This window comes from Ranitomeya variabilis, chromosome 7, assembly GCF_051348905.1.
Source record: "Ranitomeya variabilis isolate aRanVar5 chromosome 7, aRanVar5.hap1, whole genome shotgun sequence".
Lineage (NCBI taxonomy): Eukaryota > Metazoa > Chordata > Amphibia > Anura > Dendrobatidae > Ranitomeya > Ranitomeya variabilis.
In genome coordinates, this window is record NC_135238.1 from 13,418,405 (window position 1) to 13,436,260 (window position 17,856).

The following is a 17,856-nucleotide window of genomic DNA, read 5'->3' on the forward strand; positions in this document are numbered from 1 at the left end:
CTGAGGTCGATGGCAGAGAAAGTGTCTCGGGGAGTCATTGAGGAAAATAGTGATTGATACGGGCGCCACTTATCCACGATAACAGCATCTGAAGGAGGAACAACTTACACATTCGATATTTTAATATAATTTATTGAGTTACACAAAAAGCTCCTTTTGTTATCTCCAAGCGAGGAACGGCTCAGACCAGCGATACGCTTAGGTATCCGAGCTCTGCACACTCACACAACCGTTACCTTAGAAGAATTAAGGACAGCAAAAGGCGGCCATTTTCTAGCCGAACCGTTGATGGAGTAATGAGGTATGAGGCACAATGTTATTTGCGCCTTTCTAGTTGTAATCTATGGTCACCAATATGGCCGCCTACACCCAGTCTCTGTTACTGGTGATATTTACACAGCGTCATTCCCTACCCCCCCCCCCCCCCCCCCCCCCCCCGGAAAAATCCAAATTCTTAGCAATTTCTTTCTTAGAAATCCATTTCTGGAAAATCTGGTTCAAACACAATATGGCTGCAACAGTGGTGGTCAGACTGTAAAAAATGCATACAGGAGATGCATCCCTAGGCAAAATCCCATTGTAGCCCTCAGGAAAGGCGTCACGGCGGCCATATTGGATGGATGATCTTCATTGATCGATATGTAAAATCTGAGGAGTAAACTGTTAGAAGTGAATGGATTCTCAAAGAGACACGAAATTCCGGGCTGTGTCGATGGACGGCCATATTGTCGTCACAGTATATCTAAAAATCTACGAGGAACTACAGCTCCAAAAACAAGATGGTTTCCTCACGTGGCAGCACCAAACCATTAATACTTCATCCGTAATAAATCATGAAATCATCTTTGGGAGTCTTGCATATACATATGGCTAAATCCTCTCAACACATCTCGTAATATAAGTGGTAGATGAGCAGCCGATGGCGACTTCTAGGGTAAGAGCTATTGTGTGCTTATGGCTGTGCTCACCGACCTAGTAGAACACAGCTATAGTGCATATAACCCCTCAATCTGAACATTAAGGGGTTAATACTCCCTAGGCCGAGAAACCCCCTTCCCGGCAGTTCTTTAATGGCAGTCTATAGGTTAAGCGAGACAAGATCACAGCAGGGAAAAAAAAAAAAATCACAAACCAACGCGCCATCAGGGGAGGAGGCATTGTAATGGGAATGTTAATGTCCTTGTGGCCAAGATCTTCCACACAGAGTCCGAAAAACCAAATAGTGACCCAGATCACATGAGATACCAAGCGATGGTGGCAGCGATGGCGGCGGCAAAAGCGGCTAGTGCTGCTTTAACTTCCGGGCGACCTGTTAGAGCCAGGGCAGCGTGGAGTGGACATCCTGAGGAGGCCGCATCTGCGAGAGAGAAGGAGATGAGACCCCGGCACATCACTATACTGTGCGTATTTACGTATGTGTACATATGTAAGGTGTGACACCAACACGCACCTTTTACAGCATAATACGGGCATTTGCGAACATCTCCCTTCCCATCATGCACTGGAAGTCCGCCATCTTGTGCTTCATCAGGGATGGTGGTTCCTATCTTATCCAACTCCTCAAATACCTTCAGAAAATGAAAAAGTACAAAATTACCACAAACACTTCAATATAGGGGGCAGTATTATAGTTATATTCCTGTACATAAGGGCAGTATTATAGTAGTTATATTCTTGTACATAGGGGGCAGTATTATAGGAGTTATATTCTTGTACATAGGAGCAGTATTATAGTAGTTATATTCTTGTACATAGGGGCAGTATTATAGTAGTTATATTCTTGTACATAGGGGGCAGTATTATAGTAGTTATATTCTTGTACATAGGAGCAGTATTATAGTAGTTATATTCTTGTACATAGGGGGCAGTATTATAGTTATATTCTTGTACATAGGGGCAGTATTATAGTAGTTATATTCTTGTACATAGGGGCAGTATTATGGTAGTTATATTCTTGTACATAGGGGGCAGTATTATAGTAGTTATATTCTTGTACATAGGGCAGTATTATAGTAGTTATATTCTTGTACATAGGGGGCAGTATTATAGTAGTTATATTCTTGTACATAGGAGCAGTATTATAGTAGTTATATTCTTGTACATAGGGGCAGTATTATAGTAGGTATATTCTTGTGCATAGGAGCAGTATTATAGCAGTTATATTCTTATACATAGGGGCAGTATTATAGCAGTTATATTCCTGTACATAAGGGCAGTATTATAGTAGTTATATTCTTGTACATAGGAGCAGTATTAGTTATATTCTTGTACATAGGAGCAGTATTATAGTACAATAGGGGCAGTATTATAGTAGTTATATTCTTGTACATAGGAGCAGTATTATAGTAGTTATATTCTTGTACATAGAAGCAGTATTATAGTACAATAGGGGCAGTATTATAGTAGTTATATTCTTGTACATGGGGCAGTATTATAGTAGTTATATTCTTGTACATAGGAGCAGTATTATAGTAGTTGTATTCTTGTACATAGGGGCAGTATTGTAGTAATTATATTCTTGTACATAGGGGCAGTATTATAGTAGTTATATTCTTGTACATAGAAGCAGTATTATAGTAGTTATAATCTTGTACATAGGGGCAGTACTATAGTAGTTATATTATTGTACATGGGGGCAGTATTATAGTAGTTATGTCTTGTACATAGAAGCAGTATTATAGTAGTTATATTCCTGTACATGGGGGAAGTATTATAGTAGTTATGTTCTTGTATATAGGAGCAGTATTATAGTAGTTATATTCTTGTACATAAGGGGCAGTATTATAGTAGTAATATTCTTGTACATAGAAGCAGTATTATAGTAGTTATATTCTTGTACATAGGAGCAGTATTATAGTAGTTATATTCTTGTACATAGGAGCAGTATTATAGTAGTTATATTCTTGTACATAGGAGCAGTATTATAGTAGTTATATTCTTGTACATAGGGGACAGTATTATAGTAGTTATATTCTTGTACATGGGGCAGTATTATAGTAGTTATATTCTTGTACATAGGGGCAGTATTATAGTAGTTATATTCTTGTACATAGGGGCAGTATTATAGTAGTTATAATCTTGTACATAGGGGCAGTATTACAGTAGATATATTCTTGTACATGGAGGCAGTATTATAGTAGTTATATTCTTGTACATGGGGCAGTATTATAGTAGTAATATTCTTGTACATAGGGGCAGTATTATAGTAGTAATATTATTTTACATGGGGGCAGTATTATAGTAGTTATATTCTTGTACATGGGGCAGTATTATAGTAGCAATATTCTTGTACATAGTGGCAGTATTATAGTAGTAATATTCTTGTACATGGAGGCAGTATTATAGTAGTTATATTCTTGTACATGGGGCAGTATTATAGTAGTTATATTCTTCTACATAGGGACAGCATTATAGTAGTTATATTCTTGTACATAGGAGCAGTATTATAGTAGTTATATTCTTGTAAATAGGGGCAGTATTATAGTTCTCATAATTCCAGGCATTGTTAGACACAAACCTGCATATTAAACTGGAAGGCTTTGTTTGCTTCTTCCACCATGTCCTCCTTCGCCTCGGCATTCAGTTCCAGCGTGTTGAGTCGGGCCCTGTAGAGTTGCTTGAACTGCTGGGCATTCGTGACATTATCAAACATGTAGAACTGGATCCCTTCCCCGGTGTTGGGCAGGTGCAGGGCTCTCTGTGCCACCTTCTTCAGGACTTGTCCTCCTGACAGATCCCCCATGTACCTGGTGTAGGCGTGAGCCACCAGCAGTTCTGGCTTGTGACGGCCCAAGTGGTGGATCCGGTCTACGTAAGCCTGTGTGGCCTCGGAGCACTGGATCGTGTCCTTCCAATCTTCACCATAGAAGTAGGTGACATCTTTCTGTAGCGCCTCCGCCCTGTGCAGCTCCTGAGGGAAATACAGGGGAGCGATGGCCGGGTTCTCCTTGTTTCGGTCAAGCTCCTCTTCCAGCGCAGAATACGTGTAGTACAGAGCACCCGTGGCGAGCTGTATACAAGATGCAGACAAGGGGGTGTGAACAATTTATAGGCTGTCGATCCATCTGTACTAATACACCTTAAAAAACGAACACCGCCAGATCACAGTTCAGAAGGCGTCCACAGTACCTCCATCTGCCTCATTATAGGGAACCTTCCACCAGAGGTTCCGTCTGAATCAATTATTTCAGAGATTTACATGGAAACCCCGGTGTAAGCGCTCAGCGCAGAGCGCAGGATAAATGTGCGCCGAGCCTTACTGCGATCTTTGGGAGGCAGAATAAAAAAATGAACAGCAGGTGAAGAATAGTTGATTTCTTTTACGCCGTTCCTTGTGCTGTCACACACTTAAACTTCAAAACCAGTTTTTGCATCGCCATATTTTGATAGCTTGTTTTTTGCGGGACGAGCTGACGTTTTATTGGTACTGTTTTCGGTCACAATGCATTTTTTTATCTCTTTCTATTCTTATTTTTGGGAGAGAGCATTAACAAAAACTAGCAAATTCAGGTTTTTTTTTTTTATGCCATTCCGCGTGTGGTAAAATTGATAAGGAAGCTTCATTCTGCAGATCAGTACGATTACAGCGATATCACATTTATATTGGCGTTTTTACACAAAAACTAGGACGGAACAGGGAGGGACGGAACAGGGAGGGACGGAACAGGGAGGGACGGAACAGGGAGGGACGGAACAGGGAGGGACGGAACAGGGAGGGACGGAACAGGGAGGGACGGGACTGGACAGGGAGGGACGGGACTGGACAGGGAGGGACGGGACTGGACAGGGAGGGACAGAAAAGGGAGGGACAGAAAAGCGAAGGACGAGACAGGACAGGGAGGGACGGGACAAGGAGGGACGGGACAAGGAGGGACGGAACAGGGAGGGACGGGACAGGGAGGGACGGAACAGGGAGGGACGGAACAGGGAGGGACGGAACAGGGAGGGACGGAACAGGGAGGGACGGAACAGGGAGGGACGGAACAGGGAGGGACGGAACAGGGAGGGACGGAACAGGGAGGGACGGAACAGGGAGGGACGGAACAGGGAGGGACGGAACAGGGAGGGACGGAACAGGGACGGGACATGACAGGGAGGGACAGGGAGGGACGGAACAGGGAGGGACGGAAAAAGGAGGGACGGAAAAAGGAGGGACGGAAAAAGGAGGGACGGAAAAAGGAGGGACAGAAAAGCGAGGGACGGAACAGGGAGGGACAGAAAAGCTAGGGACGGAACAGGGAGGGACGGAACAGGGAAGGACGGAAAAGGGAGGGACGGAAAAGGGAAGGACGGAAAAGGGAAGGACGGAAAAGGGAAGGACGGAAAAGGGAGGGACGGAAAAGGGAGGGACGGAAAAGGGAGGGACGGAAAAGGGAGGCACGGAAAAGGGAGGGACGGAAAAGGGAGGGACGGAAAAGGGAGGGACGGAAAAGGGAGGGACGGAAAAGGGAGGGACGGAAAAGGGAGGGACGGAAAGTGGGTCTGCTCTGTGACTGGCTCATTATCCCTATATGTAGGTGAGTGATCCCGCAGACATTCATCACATATACATATATTATTATTATACAGCGGAGCTAGTCTCTCCACACTGTTACTGACTGAGGAGGATGTAGAGCAGCCTGCAACCTGATACACAGGCCCCTAGTCATGTCACCGCTCCGGGGATCCGCACTAATCCCAGAAAGTACAAGAAGCCGTATGTAACGAGATATCACCCTGGGTATAAATAATTCCATTTAGTGAAAATTGCTGTTCAGGAGTCAGGCAAAGCTGGGTGATAATATCAATGATAGGTTTATTTAGCCATGAAATATTAGGACTCACTGAAAGGGATAATAAAAAGTAACTTTTATTCTAAAATATTATTGACATCGCACAGGGTGCACTCATTTATTTCAATTCCTACGGTGACAGAAATTTCCACGAAACAAAAACCCGATGTGATCTATTGTAGTCATAAAAATAAGATGTCTCCGTCTCAAATTCTCTGTGTCACTCTAAGAATGGAAATACACGAGTGCACCATGTGTTATGTCAGTTCGGTTATTTGTAGATTTTAGAATAAAGTTATGTTTATTAGCGCTGGGTGACGGCCATGACGGCGGCCATATTGGATGCTGGAGCCACCCAGCTTTCTTACAAACGACTGTAGAAGATACTGGCAGGAGGGGACGGCACCAGGCGAATTGTTCTGGCACTGGGTGACTCGACCACTCCGTGTTTTACACTCAGCCTTCACCCACCTTAAATAATTCTCGCTTGATCCGACCCTTAAGGAAATCCTTCACGAACTTGGTGTTTTCCGCCTTCTCGTGAGACACTTTGGTTCCTTCCTTGAGAAGCTCGGACAGATCTGTCGGCCTAGAGAAGACAAGAGGACGACCCGGTCAGACAAGATGGCCGGCATCGGATATTACCAAGAGGATGATGGCTCTCATTTACAGGAAATCTCTGCAAAAAGGGAAACGGCCAAAATCTGCAAGAAATCTGGAGTCAGCTAAATTCTGAGATTGTGTAACTGTAAATCGTTTACTTTGCAGGTTTTATCGCATTTCTTTCCTGTTCACATTAAGAGCTGAATTCAGAATTCTGCCAGTTTCCTGTGAATGGAGAGCACTGCAGAGATGTCACGAGACTCGTAGATCTGGAACTAAACTGCAGTCTCTTACCATAGGACATGAGCAGAATTTTGAAAACTGCTCTGGATGTAATTGGAAAGAAAAAAAAAGATTAAAAAAATAAAAAATTAAAGTCACTCCAGCCTTTGTCGATTTACCCCATTTAGGATCAAATGCTATAAATGTAAAGCGCCTGAACTCTATCGGGTTGGGTTTTCGGATAAAAGACAAAGGTGAGGCCCAATGGAGAAGACAGAGGAGGCTTATAACCGCTTCTGTCTTCTACATATGGGTCAATGAGCTGCGGCAATATCACAGCTCCTACTGGTCCCAGTGACCAAAGTCAGGACCCCGACATGCTCCTCCGGACACTAATATTCCCTCCAGATGCCCCAAACCTGGAAACTAAGTGTGGATTCCCCCCAGGGGTCTGTTATGAGTGTAAAACAACACGTACAAAAGGGAAAAGAAAGTAAGATTAGAATTTATACAATGTGATTTTCTGGATTGTATTTTTGATATTCTATCTCTCAGTGTTAAAATTAACCGACCCATAATATTACAGACTGTTCATGTCATTGTCTGTGGGCAAACGTACAAAATCAGCAAGGGATCAAATACTTATTTCCTTCACTGTAAAAAACAACACAAATATTCACCTCTAGCACTTTACATCTAATAAGACTCAAAATAGAAAATAAATAATAATTCTATAAAATAAAAAAAAAAGGCATAAAACTATACGGATAGAGAAAAGAAATGAAAAATTATATATATGAAAATAAATAACTAAAAATAAATAGTAAATATATATGTAAATAATATATATATTAAAATATATATATATATATATATATATATATATATATATATATATATATATATATATATATATATATACACACATATATATATAAAAATAAATAGTAAATATATATATAAATGATTAATAAATATATATAAAAATAAATAGTAAATATATATGTAAATAATATATATTTATGAATAATAAATATATATATAAAATAAATAGTAAATATATTTAAATAATAAATATATATATAAAAATAAATAGTAAATATATATGTAAATAATATGTATAAATGAATAATAAATATATATATACAAATACCGTATATACTTTAGTATAAGCCGAGATTTTCAGCCCACTTTTTTGGGCTGAAAGTGACCCTCTCGGCTTATACTCGAGTCATTGGCAGCGGGGGGGTTGGCGGGGAATGGGGAGCGGCGCGGTGACATACTCACCTGTTCCTGGCGCAGTCCCTGCATGTCCGATGGTCTCTGGGAGCCGGCGGTATCTTCCTGTGTTCAGCGGTCACGTGGTACCGCTCATTAAAGTCATGAATATGCACGCATATTCATGACTGTAATGAGCGGTACGTGACCACTGAACACAGGAAGATGCCGCCGGCTCCCAGAGACCATCTGACAGTGAGACGCTGCCAGGGACCGTCCGGGAGCAGGTGAGTATATCGGGGGAGGTGAGCATTGCGCGATAGTCACCTTCCTCGTTCCAGGCGCCGCTCTGTCTTCCATCCTCTGCGTTTACTGTTCAGGTCAGAGGGCGCGATTAGTGTGCGCGCCGCCCTCTGCCTGAACAGTCAGTGCGGAGGATGGAAGACAGAGCGGCGCCTGGAACGAGGAAGGTGACTATAGCAAGTGCCGGGGCCTGAGTGAAGAGAGGCGAGTATGTGATTTTTTTTATTTTAATCGCAGCAACAGCAAATGGGCCATAATGTGTGGAGCATCTATGGGGCCATCAACCTTTATGCAGCATTGTATGGGGCAAATGTTTGTATAGAGCATCTTATGGGGCCATTATTAACCTTTGTGCAGCATTATATGGGGCGTATTTTGTATGGAGCATCTTATGGGGCCATCATGAACTGTATGGAGCATTATATGGGGCTCCAGATTCAATATGGATATTCAAAAGCACTTAACCTACTGAGGTCTCAATTAATTTCACTTTTATTGGTATCTATTTTTATTTTTGACATTTACCGGTAGCTGCTGCATTTTCCACCCTAGGCTTATACTCGAGTCATTAAGTTTTCCCAGTTTTTTGTGGCAAAATTAGGGGGGTCGGCTTATACACGGGTCGGCTTATACTCGAGTATATACGGTAAATAGTAAATATATCTACATAAATATATATATAAAAATAAATATCTAAGTATATATATATATATAAACATATATATACATATATATATATATTTTAAATTCTCAGACTTTCTAATCTGTTTTTATGTCTCAATTCCTCATTATTTTCCCTATTTTTCCTGTTCCCGTCCTGATAGGAGGGGCTGAGACCTCCCTATTCCTATATCTCGCCCTCCGGACTGATACGCTTTTGGCTGCACTGACACATTGTAACAAAGACGAGCGCGAGCTTTGTGTGACTGACGTATACGGTCACGTGGACAGAAGCCGCCGTCGGGATCTTTCATGTAACGACGCCTCGTATAAAGGCTGCCAGTAATACGTGAGCCGGGGCACGTCCAGGTGGAGGGCGAAGCCTCGTATAAGGGCTGCCTGTAATACGTGAGCCGGGGCACGACCAGGTGGAGGGCGAAGCCTCGTATAAAGGCTGCCTGTAATACGTGAGCCGGGGCACGTCCAGGTGGAGGGCGAAGCCTCGTATAAAGGCTGCCTGTAATACGTGAGCCGGGGCACGACCAGGTGGAGGGCGAAGCCTCGTATAAAGGCTGCCTGTAATACGTGAGCCGGGGCACGACCAGGTGGACAGTGACAGGTCGCCACAGACCCAGACGGAACCAGTGCTCTACATCTGCGCCATATCGGAGTGCTGACAATGGGGGGCACGTGTCAGCGCCATATACCGTGCTCAGATCCCCCTCTCACCTCAGGGGCTGCTGGTCCTCCTCTCCGGACGCGGATCCATACGTCCCGCTCTCTTCCTGTGCGGAGGACATGGCGTCTGTGTTCTGGGCGAGGATGGAAAAGTTTCAGCCGTCTGTTAAAACACAAAGAGACAGAAGCGGATGAGGCAGGAGAGCACAAAGCTTCTAGGGCCCAGAGGCCGACCCCCCGTGTGCCCCCGCCGGGGTCCTGTCACCCTTCACCTGCCACTTACTGGGTACAGCGCAGAGCTGGTGACCGGCTGCAGGGTGACCTGTATATATACAATCCCAGCCGCTGCCTCCGTACTCACTTCCGTATTCCTCTGCTGCAGTCAGGGATTTTCTTTTTTTTTTTCTAAAAGTGACTCAGCAGATCCAATGGCTCCCGAAAAACAGGAAGTGAGTGATTGTGGTGTGAGTGATTGTGGCGTGACTCAGCAGAAAGCGGCGGCTGCGGATTGTACCAGTCACTTAGATATTATAATCAATACAAAAAAAAGGTAAAAAAGTGCAAAATCTAAGAACATAAAAAACCAAAGAAGAACAATAAACGAGACTGAGACGGAGGGAGAGCGGACGCTAACGAGCGATGCCTGCTCCTGTGGGAAGTCAGAGGACAGCCTGCAGCCGATCACAAGCTCCTCTAGTCACATGACCGCTGCAGCCAATCACAGACAGCAATGCTGCAGGCATTGCTTCCAGAGCCGGCGCAATCCTCCGCCAAATCCGTGGAAGGCGCTGGAAAGCGACTATGCCACTATTTATTTTTATTTTACGCGCACCCCCTTTAATATCAATTCTTGGCATTGGTCACATGCTGCACATCGCTCTCATGACCGCTGCCGCCCAGCTTTTGATGGCAGTAGTAAGGCTTTCTACTATTTTCTCAGCACCATGTGGCGGCATTATGTACTAAATGATGGTAATTGAGCTTTGTACTGTTATTTCAGCAGCATATGTCAGTACTATTAGGCACTATAGGTACTAATGTTTCAGCACTATATTACAGTATTATTTCAGCAGTGGACAATGTTAGTTAGACTCTGAGCTGTTGCTATTATTTCGGCACTACATGTCAGTGCTATAAGGCACTATATGGTGGTATTTGGGCTCAGCATGTAGTATTATTTCAGCAGTATATGATTGCGGATAGGCTCTGTACTATTATCTGAACACTACAGGTCAGTATTTGGGTTCTGTACTATTATCTCAGTGCTATGGGGCAGTATTTAGGCCCTGAGCTATTGTCTCAGCACCATATGGCAGTATTTAGGCTCTGTGCTATTGTCTCAGCACCATGGGGCAGTATTTAGGCTCTGTGCTATTGTCTCAGCAATATGTGGCAGTATTTAGGCGCTGTACTATTGTCTCAGCACCATGTGGCAGTATTTAGGCTCTGTGCTATTGTCTCAGCACCATGTGGCAATATTTACGCTCTGTGCTATCCTCTCAACACTATGTGGCAGTATTTAGGCTCTGTACTATGTGGCATTATTTGGGCTCTGTACTATTGTCTCAGCACCATGTGGCAGTATTTAGGCCCTGAGCTATTGTCTCAGCACCATATGGCAGTATTTAGGCTCTGTGCTATTGTCTCAGCACCATGTGGCAATATTTAGGCCCTGAGCTATTGTCTCAACACCATCTGGCAGTATTTAGGCTCTGTGCTATTGTCTCAGCAATATGTGGCAGTATTTAGGCGCTGTACTATTGTCTCAGCACCATGTGGCAGTATTTAGGCTCTGTGCTATTGTCTCAGCACCATGTGGCAGTATTTACGCTCTGTGCTATCCTCTCAGCACTATGTGGCAGTATTTAGGCTCTGTCCTATTGTCTCAGCACCATGTGGCAGTATTTAGGCTGTGAGCTATTGTCTCAGCACCATGTAGCAGTATTTACGCTCTGTGCTATCTTCTCAGCACTATGTGGCAGTATTTAGGCTCTGTCCTATAGTCTCAGCACCATGTGGCAGTATTTAGGCTCAGTCCTATTGTCTCAGCAACATGTGGCAGTATTTAGGCTCTGTCCTATTGTCTCAGCAGCATGTGGCAGTATTTAGGCTCTGTACTTTTGTCACAGCACCATGTGGCAGTATGTAGGCTCTGTCCTATTGTCTCTGCACCATGTGGCAGTATTTAGGCTCTGTGCTATTGTCTCAGCACCGTGTGGCAGTATTTAGGCTCTGTCCTATTGTCTCTGCACCATGTGGCAGTATTTAGGCTCTGTACTATTGTCTCAGCACCATGTGGTAGTATTTAGGCTCTGTCCTATTGTCTCAGCACCATGTGGCAGTATTTAGGCTCTGTCCTATTGTCTCAGCACCGTGTGGCAGTATTTAGGCTCTGTGCTATTGTCTCAGCAGCGTGTGGCAGTATTTAGGCTCTGTCCTATTGTTTCAGCACCATGTGGCAGTATTTAGGCTCTGTCCTATTGTCTCAGCACCATGTGGCAGTATTTAGGCTCTGTCCTATTGTTTCAGCAACATGTGGCAGTATTTAGGCTCTGTGCTATTGTCTCAACACCGTGTGGCAATATTTAGCCTCTGTGCTATTGTCTCAGCAACATGTGGCAGTATTTAGGTTCTGTGCTATTGTCTCAGCACCATGTGGCAGTATTTCGGCTCTGAGCTATTGTCTCAGCAACATGTGGCAGTATTTAGGCTCTGTCCTATTGTCTCAGCACCGTGTGGCAGTATTTAGGCTCTGTCCTATTGTCTCAGCAACATGTGGCAGTATTTAGGCTCTGTCCTATTGTCTCAGCACCATGTGGCAGTATTTAGGCTCTGTACTTTTGTCTCAGCACTATGTGGCAGTATTCAGGCTCTGTGCTATTGTCTCAGCAACATGTGGCAGTATTTAGGCTCTGTCCTATTGTCTCAGCACCGTGTGGCAGTATTTAGGCTCTGTCCTATTGTCTCAGCAACATGTGGCAGTATTTAGGCTCTGTCCTATTGTCTCAGCACCATGCGGCAGTATTTAGGCTCTGTCCTATTGTCTCAGTACCGTGTGGCAGTATTTAGGCCCTGAGCTATTGTCTCAGCACCATGTGGCAGTATTTAGGCTCTGTGCTATTGTCTCAGCACCGTGTGGCAGTATTTAGGCTCTGTACTATTGTCTCAGCACCATGTGGCAGTATTTAGGCTCTGTGCTATTGTCTCAGCACCATGTGGCAGTATTTAGGCTCTGTCCTATTGTCTCAGCACTATGTGGCAGTATTTAGGCTCTGTCCTATTGTCTCAGCACTATGTGGCAGTATTTAGGCTCTGTGCTATTGTCTCAGCACCATGTGGCAGTATTTAGGCTCTGTGCTATTGTCTCAGCACTGTGTGGCAGTATTTAGGCTCTGTGCTATTGTCTCAGCACCATGTGGCAGTATTTAGGCTCTGTGCTATTGTCTCAGCACTATGTGGCAGTATTATTTGTGTACACTTTGCGAAGCTGTAAATAATTTGCTGACTAAAATAAAAAGACACTAAACGTTTGTTGTATAACAGCCTGAACACACAGGAGAACTACATGGCGCAGCAGGATCAGGTCCCCTGCCCCCTGGCGGTCACATAAGCCGTCAGTCACGTGTCACAAGCCCAGGCTGCAGTCACTGACCGGTGCTCGGCGCCTCCCGCGTCTGCTCCGCTCTCCCCGCTGACCTCTGACCTACTAATCCCCAAGAGGCAGAAAACAGGAAGTGCTCGTCCCCATAGCAACCGGCAGCGCGAGCCCGCAGTCAGAGGAGAGGGCGGGGCTTCTCTATAAAGCTTTATTAACACAGACAAAGGAACAAGACAAGTAACCAGAGGACAACAGTATCACACAGGATAGGATTAGATACACGGCTCAGCAGTCAGTATCACACAGGAGAGGATTAGATACACGGCTCAGCAGTCAGTATCACACAGGAGAGGATTAGATACACAGCTCAGCAGTCAGTATCACACAGGAGAGGATTAGATACACGGCTCAGCAGTCAGTATACATAGGAGAGGATTAGATACACGGCTCAGCAGTCAGTATCACACAGGAGAGGATTAGATACACGGCTCAGCAGTCAGTATCACACAGGAGAGGATTAGATACACGGCTCAGCAGTCAGTATCACACAGGAGAGGATTAGATACACGGCTCAGCAGTCAGTATACATAGGAGAGGATTAGATACACGGCTCAGCAGTCAGTATCACACAGGAGAGGATTAGATACACGGCTCAGCAGTCAGTATCACACAGGAGAGGATTAGATACACAGCTCAGCAGTCAGTATCACACAGGATAGGATTAGATACACAGCTCAGCAGTCAGTATCACACAGGAGAGGATTAGATACACGGCTCAGCAGTCAGTATCACACAGGAGAGGATTAGATACACGGCTCAGCAGTCAGTATCACACAGGAGAGGATTAGATACACGGCTCAGCAGTCAGTATCACACAGGATAGGATTAGATACACGGCTCAGCAGTCAGTATCACACAGGAGAGGATTAGATACACGGCTCAGCAGACAGTATCACACATGAGAGGATTAGATACACGGCTCAGCAGTCAGTATCACACAGGAGAGGATTAGATACACGGCTCAGCAGTCAGTATCACACAGGAGAGGATTAGATACACGGCTCAGCAGTCAGTATACATAGGAGAGGATTAGATACACGGCTCAGCAGTCAGTATCACACAGGAGAGGATTAGATACACGGCTCAGCAGACAGTATCACACAGGAGAGGATTAGATACACGGCTCAGCAGTCAGTATCACACAGGAGAGGATTAGATACACGGCTCAGCAGTCAGTATCACACAGGAGAGGATTAGATACACGGCTCAGCAGTCAGTATCACACAGGAGAGGATTAGATACACGGCTCAGCAGACAGTATCACACAGGATAGGATTACATACACGGCTCAGCAGACAGTATCACACAGGATAGGATTAGATACACAGCTCAGCAGTCAGTATCACACAGGAGAGGATTAGATACACGGCTCAGCAGTCAGTATAACACAGGAGAGGATTAGATACACGGCTCAGCAGTCAGTATAACACAGGAGAGGATTAGATACACGGCTCAGCAGTCAGTATCACACAGGAGAGGATTAGATGCACGGCTCAGCAGTCAGTATCACACAGGAGAGGATTAGATACACGGCTCAGCAGTCAGTATCACACAAGAGAGGATTAGATACACAGCTCAGCAGTCAGTATCACACAGGAGAGGATTAGATACACGGCTCAGCAGTCAGTATCACACAAGAGAGGATTAGATACACAGCTCAGCAGTCAGTATCACACAGGATAGGATTATATACACGGCTCAGCAGTCAGTATCACACAAGAGAGGATTAGATACACAGCTCAGCAGTCAGTATCACACAGGAGAGGATTAGATACACGGCTCAGCAGTCAGTATCACACAGGATAGGATTAGATACACAACTCAGCAGTCAGTATCACACGGGATAGGATTAGATACACAGCTCAGCAGTCAGTATCACACAGGAGAGGATTAGATACACAGCTCAGCAGTCAGTATCACACAGGATAGGATTAGATACACAGCTCAGCAGTCAGTATCACACGGGATAGGATTAGATACACAGCTCAGCAGTCAGTATCACACAGGAGAGGATTAGATACACGGCTCAGCAGTCAGTATACATAGGAGAGGATTAGATACACGGCTCAGCAGTCAGTATCACACAGGAGAGGATTAGATACACGGCTCAGCAGACAGTATCACACATGAGAGGATTAGATACACGGCTCAGCAGTCAGTATCACACAGGAGAGGATTAGATACACGGCTCAGCAGTCAGTATCACACAGGAGAGGATTAGATACACGGCTCAGCAGTCAGTATCACACAGGAGAGGATTAGATACACGGCTCAGCAGACAGTATCACACAGGATAGGATTACATACACGGCTCAGCAGACAGTATCACACAGGATAGGATTAGATACACAGCTCAGCAGTCAGTATCACACAGGAGAGGATTAGATACACGGCTCAGCAGTCAGTATCACACAGGATAGGATTAGATACACGGCTCAGCAGTCAGTATAACACAGGAGAGGATTAGATACACGGCTCAGCAGTCAGTATCACACAGGAGAGGATTAGATACACGGCTCAGCAGTCAGTATCACACAGGAGAGGATTAGATGCACGGCTCAGCAGTCAGTATCACACAGGAGAGGATTAGATACACGGCTCAGCAGTCAGTATCACACAAGAGAGGATTAGATACACAGCTCAGCAGTCAGTATCACACAGGAGAGGATTAGATACACGGCTCAGCAGTCAGTATCACACAAGAGAGGATTAGATACACAGCTCAGCAGTCAGTATCACACAGGAGAGGATTAGATACACGGCTCAGCAGTCAGTATCACACAAGAGAGGATTAGATACACAGCTCAGCAGTCAGTATCACACAGGATAGGATTATATACACGGCTCAGCAGTCAGTATCACACAGGATAGGATTAGATACACAGCTCAGCAGTCAGTATCACACGGGATAGGATTAGATACACGGCTCAGCAGTCAGTATCACACAGGATAGGATTAGATACACGGCTCAGCAGTCAGTATCACACAGGATAGGATTAGATACACGGCTCAGCAGACAGTATCACACAGGATAGGATTAGATACACAGCTCAGCAGTCAGTATCACACGGGATAGGATTAGATACACAGCTCAGCAGTCAGTATCACACAGGAGAGGATTAGATACACAGCTCAGCAGTCAGTATCACACAGGATAGGATTAGATACACAGCTCAGCAGTCAGTATCACACGGGATAGGATTAGATACACAGCTCAGCAGTCAGTATCACACAGGAGAGGATTAAATACACGGCTCAGCAGTCAGTATCACACGAGAGGATTAGATACATGGTTCAGCAGTCAGTATCACACAGGATAGGATTAGATACACAGCTCAGCAGTCAGTATCACACAAGAGAGGATTAGATACACGGCTCAGCAGTCAGTATCACACAGGATAGGATTAGATACACAGCTCAGCAGTCAGTATCACACAGGAGAGGATTAGATACACTGCTCAGCAGACAGTATCACACAGGATAGGATTATATACACGGCTCATCAGACAGTATCACACAGGATAGGATTAGATACACAGCTCAGCAGTCAGTATCACACGGGATAGGATTAGATACAGGGCTCAGCAGTCAGTATCATGCACGATAGGATTAGATACACAGCTCAGCAGTCAGTATCACACAGGAGAGGATTAGATACACGGCTCAGCAGTCAGTATCACACAGGAGAGGATTAGATACATGGCTCAGCAGTCAGTATCACACAGGATAGGATTAGATACACAGCTCAGCAGTCAGTATCACACAAGAGAGGATTAGATACACGGCTCAGCAGTCAGTATCACACAGGATAGGATTAGATACACAGCTCAGCAGTCAGTATCACACAGGAGAGGATTAGATACACGGCTCAGCAGTCAGTATCACACATGGTAGGATTAGATACACAGCTCAGCAGACAGTATCACACAGGAGAGGATTAGATACACGGCTCAGCAGACAGTATCACACAGGATAGGATTAGATACACAGCTCAGCAGTCAGTATTACACAGGATAGGATTAGATACACGGCTCAGCAGTCAGTATCACACAGGAGGGGATTAGATACACGGCTCAGCAGTCAGTATCACACAGGAGAGGATTAGATACACGGCTCAGCAGACAGTATCACACAGGAGAGGATTAGATACACGGCTCAGCAGACTATCACACAGGAGAGGATTAGATGCACGGCTCAGCAGTCAGTATCACACAGGAGAGGATTAGATACACGGCTCAGCAGTCAGTATCACACAGGATAGGATTAGATACACGGCTCAGCAGTCAGTATCACACAGGAGAGGATTAGATACACAGCTCAGCAGACAGTATCACACAAGAGAGGATTAGATACACGGCTCAGCAGACAGTATAACACAGGATAGGATTAGATACACGGCTCAGCAGTCAGTGTCACACAGGATAGGATTAGATACACAGCTCAGCAGACAGTATCACAAGAGAGGATTAGATACACGGCTCAGCAGTCAGTATCACACAGGATAGGATTAGATACACAGCTCAGCAGTCAGTATCACACAGGAGAGGATTAGATACACAGCTCAGCAGTCAGTATCACACAGGAGAGGATTAGATACATGGCTCAGCAGACAGTATAACACAGGAGAGGATTAGATACACGGCTCAGCAGACAGTATCACACAGGAGAGGATTAGATACACGGCTCAGCAGACGGTATCACACAGGAGAGGATTAGATAAACGGCTCAGCAGTCAGTATCACA

General features: G+C 44.8%; 1 protein-coding gene across 3 annotated transcripts; it reads right to left on the reverse strand.

Moving 5' to 3' along the window:
• Window positions 1–116: 116 nt before the first annotated feature.
• Window positions 117–13,236, reverse strand: HMOX2 (heme oxygenase 2). Of its 3 annotated transcripts, none has more exons than XM_077274152.1 (6): window positions 13,108–13,236; window positions 9,507–9,618; window positions 6,243–6,360; window positions 3,518–4,009; window positions 1,451–1,568; window positions 117–1,357 (listed from the first exon to the last, which is right to left on the reverse strand). In XM_077274152.1, the coding sequence occupies exons 2-6, from the start codon at window positions 9,575–9,577 to the stop codon at window positions 1,233–1,235; spliced, it is 924 nt and encodes a 307-aa protein (XP_077130267.1). In that variant the 5' UTR covers window positions 9,578–9,618; window positions 13,108–13,236; the 3' UTR covers window positions 117–1,232. The 3 variants fall into 3 exon arrangements, with proteins under 3 accessions (XP_077130267.1, XP_077130268.1, XP_077130269.1); XM_077274153.1 differs by lacking the exon at window positions 13,108–13,236 and adding an exon at window positions 9,739–10,242; XM_077274154.1 differs by lacking the exon at window positions 13,108–13,236 and adding an exon at window positions 9,817–10,150.
• Window positions 13,237–17,856: the final 4,620 nt, after the last annotated feature.